Below are 16393 nucleotides of genomic sequence, written 5' to 3' on the forward strand. Positions count from 1 at the left end.
AGTGCCACTTGGCTGTCTGGAACCCGGCCTTCTCGCGACTGTACATTCACGTGACCACCGCAGCCAGCAATTACGTGCAGTTTCTAGGTTCCTGATAAGTCTTTCTGCATTATCGCGGAAGGAACACCCAGCTTTCCGTGACCCTCAGTGTTGGCAATGGCGTCTTTGTTGTCTTAAAGGCGTTCTTGACTAATATGAAATCAGCACGTCCAGTCTCAAATGTAACTAACGCTTGCGACTATTACAGCGTGTATTTGAACCAAACCTGACTTGTATCCTCAGAGTGACGATAGCAGCACCAGTCTTACGCGATTGGAGCGAAATTTTAATAGACGTCACCTTTCACATGTAGAAACACGCTTAGCAACTAACGTTTGTGTGGTACGTCTCCTTCGTGATACGATTTGTTTTTCCATCTGCGAATTTCGGTCCAATGTCAATACTCTCTGTGTGGTGTCACCGCCAGACACCACACTTGCTAGGTGGTAGCCTTTAAATCGGCCGCGGTCCGGTAGTATACCTCGGACCCGCGTGTCGCCACTGTCAGTGATTGCAGACCGAGCACCGCCACACGGCAGGTCTAGAGAGACGTCCTAGCACTCGCCCCAGTTGTACAGCAGACTTTGCTAGCGATGCTACACTGACAAATACGCTCTCATTTGCCGAGACGATAGTTAGCATAGCCTTCAGCTACGTCATTTGCTACGATCTAGCAAGGCGCCATTACCAGTTTATATTGAGATTATAATTAATGTATCATCAAGAGCGATGTTCTCCAATTATGGATTAAAGTTAAGTATTCCAGCCGCTACGTTCTTTTCTTCATAGTATAACTACTTTAACTGTTCCAGACCTCACGCCAGTCTGCGTGAGGTTAAACGCGTGCATTTCGGCCTCCTCTAGCAACACGGTGTTGGCTCTTCTGCCAACACATCACTCTGAACTGTGGAAATGTGGTATCAAGTAATTCACTTTCACTATTCAGTACAAGATAATGAAATTACAAAGCGGCAATATCATGGAGTCACTTGGGGACTCAACATAAAATAAATGATACGGCTCACAGCAAAAAGTTATTTACAGGTGGCTCGAACACACCAGGCATCCTTGCAGAAGCTATAAGACAGATATTAGTAAATTCGATTTTCTTTACATGGCCGCTTCTGTTCGCTGTCCATACAAAACAGCGTGCTAATAGCTAAACTACTTTCTGACAGGTCACATAGTACGAAACAAGCCGACGGGCTCTTCTTGAGTACCGATCCCATGAGCACACAGTTGCCTGCTGCGAGAGCTGCTTCGAGGTAAACAGCAAACTATCTAGCACTGGGTTGGGGTTGGGTTGTTTGGGGAAGGAGACCAGACAGCGAGGTCATGGGACTCATCGGATTAGGGAAGGACAGGGAAGGATGTCGGTCGTGCCCTTTGAAAGGAACCACCCCGGCATTTTCCTGGAGCGATTTATGGAAATCTCGGAAAACCTAAATCAGGACGGCCGGAACCGGGATTGAACCGTCGTCCTCCCGAATGCGAGTCCATTGTCTAACCACTGCGCCACCTCGCTCGGTACTGTCTAGCGCTGGACGTCCTAAGATATCTTGCTACATCGCAAGAACTCCATAAATCGATGTTACTGGCGACAGTAAAGTAAGAGACAATGGTCGCATCAGTTTGCCAAACAGGAGCAACAACTGACACACACTTCAGTATCCCTTCTTCAACATGACAACTACCAACTGCTTGAGCCGAGACAGTGGCAGGGTTGTCAACGTTATGTTGCGACATTAACTCCATGGAAATTGGGAACTGAGAAAACTAACAGCTTCTAGTCTGAAGCGGAAGATTTTCACCATTAATAGGTTGAGAACACTCATTTCCATTGCAATAAAATGCCACAATGGATATACACTGTCGTTTGTGAAAAGTGCTACACCGAGAAGGAATTACCCGAATAGCGCCACGCTTCGTGGATGTGGCGACGGGTGTGAAAGCAATACTCGATACGCTTTGCAGCGAGACGGGGTACACGTAGGCCGAGCAGAGCCCTCTCGTGTCGGTCCGCCAGGGTCGGTGTTGCGCCAAGTGTAGTCGGTGCAGAGCCGTCACACAAGGTGGAAACAATACAGTGAGTGCCACTATGCCTCGTCGACGATAAAAGTGAGCCACATCGGCATGTGAGCGAGTTTGAACGGGGCAGAGTGGTCGGTCTCCGGGAAACGGGGTTGTCATGCCGTGACAGTTCGGCTCACACAGGACATGATATTACAACAATGATGCGTGTGTGGAAGCAGTGGGTAGAGGAAGGTCGTACGCAGTGACGAGCGGGAACTGGACCACGGAACATGACCACAGCAAGAGATGGCCGTCAATTTGTCCGCATGACCATTACGGATCGTACAGCGTCATCCACATTGTTGGTTCGTCACTGGAGCAATGCAACAGGTGTGAACTTGTCTGCATCGATGGTTCATCGCCGTCTGCTGCAGGCTGGACTGGTTGCACGCATACCATTACGTCGGCTTCTATTGTGCAGGAAGCACAAGCTCCTCCGACTGCACTGGGCACATGAACACCGTCACCGAGGTGCTGAGTGGCAACATGTAATCTTTTCGGATGAGTCCCGCTTCAACGTGTCCTACAGTGATGGCCGCATACGTCACCGGCAGTACCGTGGTGAGCCCAACCTGGAGGGCTACATTATGGAGCGGCACAGCGGTCAAACACCATTTGTGATGATTTGGGGTGCAATTGGTTACAACAACCGTTTTCGCCTCGTACGTGTTGTGGAGACTTTGAACAGCAACAAGTACCTAACGGGGGTTGTGAAGCCTGAGGTACTCCCTCTGCTTCAGGCAGCTGCACAAGCCACATTTTAACAGGACAATGCCCGGCCATATATTGCGAGGAAGGTACAGGTCTTCTTCGAAGAGCGACAGGTATCATTGCTTCCATGACCTGCACGTTCGCCAGACATGTCGCCCATGGAACATGTCTGGGATGTGGTTGGTCGGCACCTGGTGCCTCACGGTCCTCCAGTAACTTTTGTCACGGATTTGTGGGCTCGGATACAAACTGCATGGAGGGAAATCCCTCAGGAACGTATTCAGATCCTTATTGATTCAATGCCATGGACTACAGCAGCTCTCATTGCAGTGCATGGTGGCCGCACGACATACTGAATAGTAGGGCTCAAAGGACGTGTACAGATTTGAAAAGGTAATCATTTGTTACTTGCCATGTACCTAATCTGTGGTATTAATTTAATTGAATTCATGCGTTTCCTTCTTGGTGTTGCAATTTCCACATATGGTAGTGTAGTTAATACCCTACGCAAATTGCGGTTATTGGTCAGATGAAAAGGTGAAGTTACAGACTGACGCAAATAGATCACAACACCGAGAACAAGTTTCGTGACACGATAGTTGGTAGGCGTGTTTCGACATATGAAAGATGATGTCGACTCAAATTTCGCTGAAGAGTGGCGCTAACAGCACTACGAGGATGCAAACAGGTTTTCTTCAGATACACGCTTAACAGTCGTAATCGTTAGTTAACTTGGCGGTTCGACGTGTTTAGTTGATGTTAGTCAAGAATGCCTTTAAAGCGACAAAGACGCCGTTATCAATATCTCACTGAGTTTGAACGAGGTCGTGTAATAGGGCTACGTGATGCTGGATGTTACTTCTGCAATACTGCAGAAAGACTAGCAGGAACATAGCCACTGTATATGATGGCTGGCAGCGGTGGTCTTAGAAATGTACTGTCGCAAGAAGGTGGGCCTCCGGGCGGCCACGTGGCACAACCGAGAGGGTAGACCAGCTTTTTCAGCGTATGGCTCCTGCACGTCGTCCTGCATGCAACAGTTGGCACCACAATCACACAATGAAGTTACAAATCTGTTACATCAAGGACAGCTCCGAACCAGGCACCCTGTAGCATGATTTGCACTGACTCCAAACTACCACCGCTTGGGACTTTAGTGGTGTCAAGCAAGAGTTCGTTGTAGGGCTGGGTGCAGATCTGTTGTGTTTTCTGATGAAAGCTGGTGCTGCTTCGGGGTGTCGGTTAGAAGGAGGCCTGTTTAGGGCCAGCAACCATCCTGTCTGCATGCTGGACACAAAGACTTACAACTGGAGTTGTGCTGTAAGGTGCGACTTCGTAATAGAGCAGGAGCCCTCTCGTGGTTATCTCACGCACCCTGATTACAAATTTGTACGTCAGTCTGGTGAGTCTACCCGTTGCTCCCATTCATGAATAGCATTACAAGGCATGTTTTCCAACAGGACAACGCTCGTCCACATATTTTTGTAATCCTGTATGCTCTACAAAGTGTCGTCATGTTACCTTCGCCTGTTCGATCAGTAGATCTTCCTGCAATTACGTACATACGGGACATCATCGGCCGACAATTCCAGCGTCATGCACAAACGACATTAACCGTCCCTCCAATGACCGACCAAGTGTAACAGCCATGGAACTAAAGCCTGCAAGGTGTCCTACAGCACCTGCACGATACAATACATGCACTTTTGAATGCTTACATTCAACAGTCTAGCGGTTACACGGTTTATTAATGTACCAGAATTTCACATTTAGAATGGCTTATCTCGAGCTTACATTAACCTGTGATCCCACAGTGTTACTCAGTTAAATATTATTGATTGGCGACTCCATAGAGTGCTGTGTGCACAACGACTACATGATAAATAAAATTACAAGGAAGATCAGCATTGGCTGTAATCTTGTTGATTTATTAACAGCAAAATCGATTTTCGATCACATAATGATCATTTTCAGTGCTGGAAGTTTAACATTTCACATAGCGATCAGTGAATAAGAAACAAGAGACCACAAGTACACCTGAGGATAAACCAGCTGTTGGTAAGAACATACGTTTAGCGTACAAATTAAAGCTCGTAGGCACTTGTGTCTAGTTACTAGCAGTAACAGGAGCTATGAAACAATCACAGTAAACAGCGGCTTCAGCAGGAGAGTATGCCAGCCCAGAGTGGTACAACTCAGTACATGCAAAGCAGGTTGATGTAGCCTTAAAGGACAGCTGTAGGATAGTTACAGGCTGCCTAAAGCCAACCCTCATAGACAAAATTCAATGACTCGCTGGGATTGCTCCATGTGACATCAGAAGAGAGGTCGCCGCTAACATCGAGAGGCATAAATCACATACAGTGACCTCACACCCACATCAACCTGCCAAACCAAGACTGAAGTCTGGGAAGAGATTCCTAACAACTTCACAGCCCTTAGAAGGATCAGCTGCGGCTACCCGACTCACCAATTGGAGAGAAAGATGCCAACACCTGTCAAACTGGATGACACCACAAGAATCCCTGCCGCCGGGACATATGGAGAAGTGGGTCATTTGGCAGTCCTTGAACAGACTACGGACCGAAGTAGCAAGATCGAGGGACCATCTCCTTAAATGGAACTTCCATCTGCCAACTGCCAACGCAACACTGTGCGAATTGAACTGCAGACAACCCGGCATCTCTTAAAATGTAACTCATGCCCAACGAGCGGTAGCATGAAGGACTTAACGTCTGCAGCACCCAATGCTATCAAAGTTGCCCAATTCTGGGCGAATACTGTATAGTTTTCTTTGTATGTATTGTATATGTGTTCATTTTAGTGTACCTCTGACACGAATAAAGAAAGATAGCTTCTATTACTATGTCTAGTTACACCAGTGCCCACGAGCTTTAATTTCTACGCTAAAGTTATGTTCTTACCAACAGCTGGTTTATACTCAGGTGTATTTGTCGTCTTTTCTTATTCATTGATCGCTATGTGAAATGTTAAGCTTCCAGCACTGAAGATGATCATTATGTGATCAAAAATCGATTTTGCTGTTAATAGATCATCAAAATTACGGCCAAATCTGACCTTCCTTCTAATTTTATTTTCAGTTAAATATGTCACCTAGACAAACGTATTTCGGAAGTTTCAGTACTCTACTTTTATCATTTTTTTGGTGTTGCGATTTTTTCCGTGACTGTAGTTTCTGGTGCACTAGGTAAGGTATAACAGCTAGCAGAACACTAAGTGATGTTCTCAAAATTGTTGACTTTTTCATTTTGATTAGCTCTAAGTTGTTTGAAGAATTCTGAAAATGTAAATTTTTGAATCTTTACCTGATTGGTGCTTTAACCCGATTAGTTAGTGGTAAAAGCTTAACAGTGAATGGCTACGTTCAGTTTCTTTATATACGTGATAAAATTAAATGATTCTACATGTGTTCATGTACTTCGCCATTCTCGGAAAAGATACAGATGTATTTTCACCCTTCGTGGCAACGGCTTCTTTGTTCCTGTACTGATGACACTCACTTGTGTAGACTGGAAGTTAGTTAAATGACAATCGTGATCTTTCTCCTGATGGCAAAGTTGATCTTCCTCCTGCTATCCTGTGCAGATTCTACTAACCTGTCATTTATTTCTTGCAGGCTCTAGAACTGAAGGATGCTCCGGGTACGCTGTATCCATTGCAGGGTGACGTTAGCAGCGAGGAGGGTATTCTATGCGCCTTCAAATGGATTAAAGAGAATTTAGGAGGAGTCGATGTCCTTATCAACAACGCCGGCATTTGCAGAGAGAGTCTTCCGTCAAGTAAGTGAGCCACAGTTCGCTTCCATTCAAGCAAGAACCACGACACGTCATGTTACGACAAAGAACATGGAAAGAGGTTTGAGGTTTATGTGGACAGATAGTAAAGCACGGACAGATATTGTGCTGAAAAGACTTCTTATAAGCTTTCTGATTCTCTCTTGCCACGACTGAATGTCTTATTCATCTCGTGTAATACAAACTGCATGTAGCATAAGAAGCAAAGTTCCCACAAAATATTGACACACTTTTTGATAAAGAATTGTTCAGTTCACAGACTGTAAAATGCTCAGTTAATGTCGAAGGGATCGTAAGGTGCCTTGAGAAAATTGCGAAAGCAAGCAACTAGTCTAACATGTTCACAGGTGGCGGATGAGGCAGTGCAATGACGAAATAACACAGACAGTACATAGTGATAAGGCAGATCGTGAGGCCAGTTGCACATCACATAACCAAAGCAAATCAATAGCCTTGGGTGTACACAGGCTGGCAGTTGAGGCAGTGGCATTTTGATACAGAAACACGCTGCTGAGACAAGCGATAGGACACGTAGCTATTGTTCAGAGCTCGCGGAATTTGAACGAAAAATAAGCACGAGGAATTCCGCAGTTGGCACACACATACACACACACACACACACACACACACACACACACACACACACACAAGCGACGTAATAATTGGACATGGGACAGTGGTAAAGATCGAACTAAAGCCGAAGACAGGGCCGTCCCATAAGAGGTCATCTATGCTATAACAACTGACAATGAATGTAACTGGCGGCCCGCTTGAATATGCGGGGTCAACGGCCTGCTCGGCTAACTTCAAAGCTTATTATTTTGGAGACAGCGCAAAGCATTGTATCCGTTTCATAACACCCTTAAAAGGTTTTCAGACTGTTTCTGACTACTCTGTATCCCGTATTCATGATGCAGAATGAAATAAGTCCAGGTACTAGTGACTTAGCTCCTGCAGAATACTAATTAAGTGCAAACGGCAGCCAGCTCAAAAAAATTCATTGTGACTACTTCTGGAACGAAAAGGATGTAGTTCTTGATTTTCTGTAACGCCGCTGTTTATAAATAGCTAGAATTACATTCACCTTTAACAATCATAAAGACATCAACGAAGGGGGAGATTACACAAGAACACGAAACGATACAATTTCACAGTGGTAATGCCCAACTGCAAGAATCTTTGGCAGCGAATCTGCCACCTTCTTGGAAAGGATCAAGATCCCTTACCCACTGCACAGTCCACATGTGACATCCTTCATCTTTTACGCGTTATAACCCATAAAAGACAGTTCCAAGCGTCCGCGATTTGATAACATTTTGAGTTGAAGAAGTAGATACAACAGTTTATCCGAATTCTTTCAACGAGGATTACGGAATAAGCTTCAACAATGATGCTCAGTCACTACAATTTAATTTATGGCTGTGCTGCGTAGCTTCATTATATACAGGGCCTTTAATGCATAAGCACCTCGAAAGATGAGTCAGTTAACACGGTTTTAATACAGTCCACGTCCTTCGGTTTGTTGCTGACTGATCGTGGTGGCATCCTCTGTTTCCAGCTGGACAGACAGCCGAGTGGAAGCGCATACTGGACGTCAATGTGCTGGGGCTGTCTATCTGCACCAGGGAGGCCGTCCAGAGCATGCTGGACAGGGGTGTCGACGACGGCTTCATCATCCATATAAGCAGGTACACTTCAAAGCGTTTATAGCGATACTTTTCTTGAGACTGTATAAAAGTGTTCTTCAGAATACAGCCATTCAGCATGTGACAGTCAGCGAAGATGTTGTATTAGGCTTCTGGGAATCCGATAAACATCGACATCCGTTACTTCATTAGAATGATGGTGTCTGGTGACCTGAAGACTACCCCACGCTTGAATTCTGCATTCAAACCTGCGGAAGCTCTGACATGGAGATCATTTCGTCAGATACTTTACGGAGAAAGTAATAAGGTTCTTGATCCTTCTTGGATTACAGTACTCTTCTTCATCGTGTACCAAATATATGTTTCAATGTACAACAATGAGTTTGGTTCGGAGTTCTCCTGCGCCGTGCCCACTAAATACACTGATGGCTAAAAGAGACACTCTTTTCAATTTATTCTATGTTCTTTATTTATCGAAGAAGGTAAGGGTCGTACTAGATACACAGGCAACGCTCAGGGACTGGTGGAGCTTTTTGTAAGTTATGGTTTTCGTGGCTGGTCCATTGTATTAGGATTCCTCCAGCGAATTACATACCAAAATTTATCTCTTCCGCAACTAGCGTCATGTGATAATTTCACCATAGATCGCTTGGGACACACAGTCATACACTGATCAGCCAAACCATTATGACAGTTGTCCACCGTGACGTTCTATGCCGCCAGGTGGCTTTGCGGGCGCATGACACGGTAACAAATGTATTGGGGATCAACCTATCGAAGATATGGGCTGCAAATGGGGAAATCCATTGAGATTTGGAAAAGGGCAGATTAGTATTTCGCAGAGCTTGTAAACGAGTATCTCGAGAACGGTGAAGCCGCTGAAATGTTCACACGCTGTTGTCGTCTGCATCTACAGAAAGAGGCGGAAGGACAGTGAGTCTACCACTAGGCACTAAATAGTTGGGCGCCGACGATTCTTCATAGGACTTAGGGTTCGGAGGCTTGTTTGCTCTGTAAAATGGTCTGTTCACACAAAAAAGGTGAATTAAATTAGCTCTGCCATTGACAATCTGCAACCGCGGGTGACGTGTAGGTTATCTTCCAAGATTGTGACAATACTCCACTGTAACTTAATGAAGGTCTGTATTTGAAATCTAATTCTAATCTACTGGATGCTGATGACAAGTTGGCCGGCCGGAGTGGCCGAGCGGTTCTAGGCGCTACAGTCTGGAATCGCGCGACCGCTACGGTCGCAGATTCGAATCCTGCCTCGAGCATGGATGAGTGTGATATCATTAGGTTAGTTAGGTTTAAGTAGTTCTTAGTTCTAGGGGACTGATGACCACAGCAGTTTAGTCCCATAGTGCTCAGAGCCATTTGAACCATTTATGACAAGTCTGTTATAAAAACAACTCTCAAACAAACAATGCAAAGAGAACGCGTATAGACATAAAACGGTAACTACTATTCATTAATCTAAATTTGATATTGGCAAAACGCGTATGATATGACTCGAAATCACGCCACCGTTTATAAGACGCAAAGAGTTAAGTGGTTGATGTTAATTAACATCGAATTTAAGAAAGCCTCTACCCTTGCTGGTACTAGCAGCAACGGCTCTGCGATTAAACAATTGGTACTTAACATACTTGCTGTTAAAGAAGAGCAGCTCCGCAGCGGTGATATGGGCGCTGCTACCAGTGGTGGTGCAGACGAAGTACTTTGCGCAGCTAAAGATTCTGACTACAAGGGGGCGTCAAATTGCGTCTGCATACTCTTTAGGTAGAAGCCACATCCGTACAGAGCCTGACACGAGTCAAGATCCGTGCTTGCTCATAGGCCAGGAGCAGAGCCTTAAGTGTGCGATAGTAAGGAGTACTTCGTACTGCCTCCATCTCCACAAAGAAGCAGAGTGTCGAATCTCTGCTCACAGAGAGGCGAATGATGCCACTTTGGAATCTAATGCTGAGACTGTTCTCCGTCACCTTGCCAGCAGTGTCTTGCAACGCTGCCCAGTGAAGTTATGTCCTACTGACACCTTGCCAGCAATGTCTCTAAATGCTATCTAGTGCAGTGCGTCCTACTGACACCCGCTAGAGATCTCTCAAAGTCACTATACAGCCAGCCATGTCCTATCGACATCCGCCAGACTGTCCCCTCTCCACGAGGAGACCAGTTTAGAGCAAACTTCGCGTCATTAGCATGAACACTTGTGAGGTGAAAGGCTGTGGCGGGGCGGATGTGAAGACTGCAGTTTCTGTAGTAAAACTCGCGGCAAAGTGGCAGTCGAGAATCTGGCGTGTTTACATCTAAGATGGGTGTGTGTCAGCCGTCTTGACAGGAGCAGAATCTTCCTAGTTTCGGCACTGACCGACAGATGGCACTACTTTAAAATGAGTACGGTCAGTTTGGCGTCCAGCCACGTGATGGGGAAACTCAACGGCCGGCACACTGGCTCATGGCGGGCTTTCTCCGATCCGCTTTTAACATAGAGCTAAAGTGAATGTATGATGTAGAAATAAATAAAAACTGATTCCAATGTGGCACAAAGGAGCTTGTAGCCTCATTTTAAAGCAGAAAATTAGCCGGATGTGCTCATACAAATGCGCCTCCACTTGCCCTGGTAGTTTTTGAATTATAATAAATTAAATATTTTAATAACAAAGTAAGATTGTAAATTGGACATCTTGGAGACCCTTTCGCAAAATTTTACAAACGAGGTGTCAAATAAAAGGTCCGAATGAGTTGTATTAAGATATATATGTAACATTTTTTACATGTTTTACAAATTCAGATGAGGCGCTGGAATGCTGTTTTCGTTATTATAAATGCAGAATTTTGATAAATAAAAATAGGAACTATAATGATAGCGGCAGTACGGAAAAGTAGACATAAGGAAATAGGTAATACAATAATAATATGAGTTATTTATGCATTTAAAGTATTTTAAACAATGAAAAGCTCTATATGAAGAAGACCTGAATTTTAATAATATGAGAATAAGATCTCCTACACAAATTCTGATGAAGAATCTGAATGCAGCTGAAAATTTCCGTATGAATAGAAGTGTTACATGCATTTTATTGTATCTATATTAAGTGTAAGAGTAAATTTTATGTGCAAACAAACTTGGCTTGACCTCAGAGTGTTCAAACAGAGGGCTTTTAAGGACGACCAGTTTCTGTGGTAACGTGCAGTTGAGTTGAAAGGGGTAGCACATGTGACTCGCAAAAATCCGTGCACGAATTAGACTTACACTATTTTCGGACCGCGGAGTCGCCTGAACTTGTGATTTTCAGCAGTTGGGTGCTGCTGGACTTCTGTGGTGCGTTTGTGAGACTTGTGAAAATTTCGCGCGAGAGTTGAACTTCGTAGCGCGAAGTCGTGTTGAACTTCAACTCCGAACAACCGCTGTGGGACATAGTGATTTCAGCTTGCAGTTGGACTTCGAATTGTGTTTGGTTTATTATTATTTTTCGAGAAGTATTCTCAAATGGTTCAAATGGCTCTGAGCACCATGGGACTTGACTATCTGTGGTCATCAGTCCCCTAGAACTTAGAACTACTTAAACCTAACTAACCTAAGGACATCACACACGTCAATGCCCGAGGCAGGATTCGAGCGTGCGATCGTAGCGGTCGCTCGGTGGCAGACTGAAGCGCCCAGAACCGCTCGGCCACACCGGCCGGAGAAGTATTCTCCGCTCGGAACGTTGTTCATCTTGGGATTTCAGATATTTTAAAAGAAAAATTAAGTGAATAATTGCTGAATAATTGTGATTAATATTTGAGTGGCGCTGTTGAACTAACTCGGTAAATATGTGAGGTCAAATCAAGAACACTAAGCAGTATTTCAGTCAAATCTGTCCTGAATATGTTAAAATAAACTCCAATTATTTAAAATTGTGTTGTGTTCACCAAAAATTATTCCTGTCTGCTAAAATTGGTTTTTATAAACTTGATATTAATTTAAAATTACTGGGGAAAGTGCAGCGGATGTGGTTGGCACCCCTAAGACCTAACGTAGCCAATTCAGTTAGTAAGTCCAACCACATTTTACGGAACCCCAAGGGGATGGTATGTAGGTGCTTGGGTGATATCTGTCTTTTGTTTTTCATGCAGAAGCACGTGAGGGCTCGAGCCATCTAGTTTTACTAGGCTTTGAACTAAACTTATTGTGATCACCCGGTGCAACCAGTGTGTTTCTCCCTATCTCGCGCATAGAGAGAAACCGTAGCACGTCGCAGATGGTTTCTCGACCCAGCGAAGCTCGCAAATGAGTATTTCTCGTCCGTTGTAGCTCGCACTCTCCATACAGCCAATCACCAGCCCAATTACAAATGGAACACCTACCATTCCAGAGATCAAGAAGCTATCAGAGAACCTCGTGCAGCTCATACTCAGTTCAGTAGAAACTTCTAAAACAAACTGCGATACCTCCTCCATTTATAATTCAGCCAACCAGATGCGTTTCTCCGTCTTTTGTCTTTTGTCAGGAATACACCCAGATACCTGGCTTCAGAACTTTCTGCGACCATTAGCCCGCATTTGAGGCAGGCATTCCATGTGCAATCCTCGTGTTAAGAAAGGCAAGTCGCAGTACTTGTAACATCCTATCACTACGGACTTACGGTTTCACCATCATCTCACCCTCAGCTCCTTAGCGATCACAAGTCCATAACGAGAAGCCCCTTTCTACCAGCCTCACGACGGGGCGGCATTATTAGGCCGTAAGCGCTCGGCATCCTCTTTTCAGAGCTGTGAAACTTACCTACGTGCAGCATGTGTTCTATGTCCCACGTTCGCCCCGCTGTCAGAGCCAGCGCGAAATTACACTCAAAGCATGCACCTCTACAGAAATGTTAGTACAAGGCTACTCAGTATCAACCGATAAATGCTTAATAATTCGATAACCTCAGCTAAAAAGTGCTATCCCTTACTAAGTAAGTGAAGTATGAATTGTCAAAATTATTCTCGTATGATGGCTAAATTTTGTCGACTTACACAGTATAAAATCTGTATCTATATAGTGCAGACAGTAGAAATTTGCTTCTTTCTCTTGTTTCCAGTATATTTGGTCACATTATGCCACTTGATCCATTGTACTCTATGTACCATGCCAGTAAGCATGCTGTCAAGACCCTGCTTGAAGGGCTGAGGAAAGACCTGGTTGCCAGGAAGAGCAAGATACGATGTGGGGTAAGTTTCAGATGCATTATGTGATTACATTTGAAAGACTCTGAGCAGAAATTGAGCTGTTGATTCTGTGGTTAAGTAAATATACTTCTCAATTATGCAGATTTTTCTAAGCAAGTAAATGTGTATGGAAACTGCAGAAAAGGAATATTAGTCCTGTTAAATAATGGAAATGGTCATGGAAACTCCAAAAATCTGATTTATATCCAGACGGCATATTACTCTGTAGATAACACAGCGTTAAAAAAGACATTATAGGAATTCAGGCTTCAAGACAAAAGTAAGAGGATAATTAATAGAATCATTACTAACACAATCTCACAGAAGACAATTCCACTTTGTAGCAGACTGTATGGCCAACTAAGACTTTCTGTCTGTCTGATGCAATGCTCAGAGTTTCGTCTCGAACCTGAAACCCTGACTTCGGCAACAGAACTCATACTGGCCGAGTTACCCACACAAAGTCCGTCTTCTTATTTCCATCCTACCATTAACTCCCTCCTGTGTTCCAACTCCCTCTTGCATTCCAAAATTCTTAACAGGTCCCTAGAGGTACCTTGCTTCATTGACCTCCCTGAAAGAATGAATATTCCCAAGAAATGTAATGAAATAACCTCCAGTCGGGAGACAATATTAAGTAAATAAAATTATCAAACAGTAAATACGTGTAACAGTAATTCTTTATTCCCGATAGTATTCCACACACAATAGAAATTCTCAAGACTGGTATGACGTATACATTGTTCAGCAATTACACTTGTAGCGGGGAACTGACCATTTTATCTCCCATGATGAAATCACTCAGAACAGCTTAACCTGCGTTCTGACGCTGTTCCCTCCATAATCTTTCTGCAGGTAAAACCGTAACTTGACAGCTACCCCAGATCTGTTGTTTCATCCACATTGGCCATCTGCTGTCACCCATGGCCCATGTGGTGTCTTTTACTCGCAGTAACTTAACTGCGAAGGTGGAATCTATGTTATATTTTCAAGTGTAGGTCAGGTAGCAGGAACAAAATAGGGACATTGGGCTGAAAGAGAAACCATTGGACATAGAATGGAATCTGACGCTGTCAGAAAATGACAGTAGGCCTTGGGATGAATACAAGGCTCAACTGAACAGAACACAGACTGAAATGCCTGAAGAATGCCAAATCAGGATGCCCACCCCAAAACAGAATCACCTCATCACTTATAATGCCCTCATACCACCCAAATCCAACCTCTGGAAGGCCCGTGATCAGGTGTTTCTATATCCTTACCCCCAATCCTGTTCTAGATGGTGTTGAGTTTTCCATAGTTGCATCTTGTCATTGGTGTGCTCAGTTTCCAATGTACCACAACGAACAGTCGAAATTACGTATCCCCACTGTGTCAGTCGAGGTTGCAGGCTTCGACCCCTTTTCGAGAATCCCCCTGCAGTGACCAGTGTGGATATAAGAATCCAAACTGTGCTCCCGAGGCAGTCTCACACAAGGCACCTCTCACTGTCTGCACCCACCATAATTTCCCTACCAAAAGTTTACAAGGATAATATCCCATTAAGACCCATCATTAACTTCCGAAATGCTCCATCCTACCACCTAGCCTAACAAACATACACACTACTGAAAAAACTGTACACAATTGATAACAACAGGACTCTGGAAAACGCAAAAGAGTTAATCGACAGAATCAAGAACATACACACACCGGACACAGAAACCCTCATATCATTCGACGTCACATCAACGTACACATGTATTCCAATAAATGAAACAACCAACATCATCACACAAAGATTAAAACAACAAGGGAACACACCAGACACACACATAAATGAAGTAACTACCATACTCATGACAATAGCATCACAAAATTATTTTGTATTCAACAAAGAATTTTAATCTCAACACGAAGGACTGCCAATGGGATCACGAATCAGTGGCCTCCTAGCTAGCATATTCATGAACAACCGGGAAAACATGATCTTCAGACACATAATAAAGCCAAAAAACTACAAAGTTATATACTGGTACCGCTATGTTGATGACATAATATGCCTGATTGATGAATCACATACACGCATAGAACAGCTACACAATGAAATAAAAAAAGTTACGCCCAAAAATCAACTACACATTACAAACAGAAACTAACAACACACTACACTTTCTAGATCTCACAGTGCATACAAACAACACACACAACTTAACAATATTCAGGAAACCGATAACCACAAGCACCATCATTCAGAACCTATCAAACCACCCACTGACACATAAGCATGCAAACTTCAGATTCATACTATACAGATTAAACAGAACACACAAGAACAAACAGAACTACACACAATAACTAAACACAATAAAACAAGTAGCAGTAGAAATGGTTCAAATGGCTCTGAGCACTATGGGACTCAACTGCTGTGGTCATAAGTCCCCTAGAACTTAGAACTACTTAAACCTAACTAACCTAAGGACAGCACACAACACCCAGCCATGACGAGGCAGAGAAAATCCCTGACCCCGCCGGGAATCGAACCCGGGAACCCGGGCGTGGGAAGCGAGAACGCTACCGCACGACCACGAGATGTGGGCAAGTAGCAGTAGAAAATGGTTATACTACCCATACGGTACACAAGTTAAATAAAAAAATATGAAAACAATACAAAAACGAACATATCACACACACACACACACACAAATCCTCACCCAGCACAGAACGACACAAAACACAAACAATGACGACACACACAAGACACAGAAGAGCAACAACACACACACAAATGCCACATATTCACCTACAATTAAAAGGTTGTTCATAGAATAGGCAACATATTGAAGAAACAGGGACTCCAAATAGGATACAGGACAGAGAACATAACACAGAAAGAGATCAGAACACAAGAAACACCCATTGATAAATCTGACA

The 16393-nt window shown here is 44.0% G+C and overlaps 1 protein-coding gene across 1 annotated transcript in view; it reads left to right on the plus strand.

Annotated features, from left to right (window-relative positions):
- LOC126455495 (dehydrogenase/reductase SDR family member 11-like) overlaps positions 1–16393 on the plus strand; it is a 66234-nt gene that overhangs the window by 26473 nt on the left and 23368 nt on the right. Inside the window, exons 3-5 of the mRNA XM_050091246.1 lie at positions 6461–6623; positions 8197–8326; positions 13354–13483. Of these exons, the coding sequence (XP_049947203.1) occupies positions 6461–6623; positions 8197–8326; positions 13354–13483 (423 nt within the window). The remainder of the gene's footprint in view (positions 1–6460; positions 6624–8196; positions 8327–13353; positions 13484–16393) is intronic.

This window comes from Schistocerca serialis, chromosome 2 (assembly GCF_023864345.2).
Source record: "Schistocerca serialis cubense isolate TAMUIC-IGC-003099 chromosome 2, iqSchSeri2.2, whole genome shotgun sequence".
NCBI lineage: Eukaryota > Metazoa > Arthropoda > Insecta > Orthoptera > Acrididae > Schistocerca > Schistocerca serialis.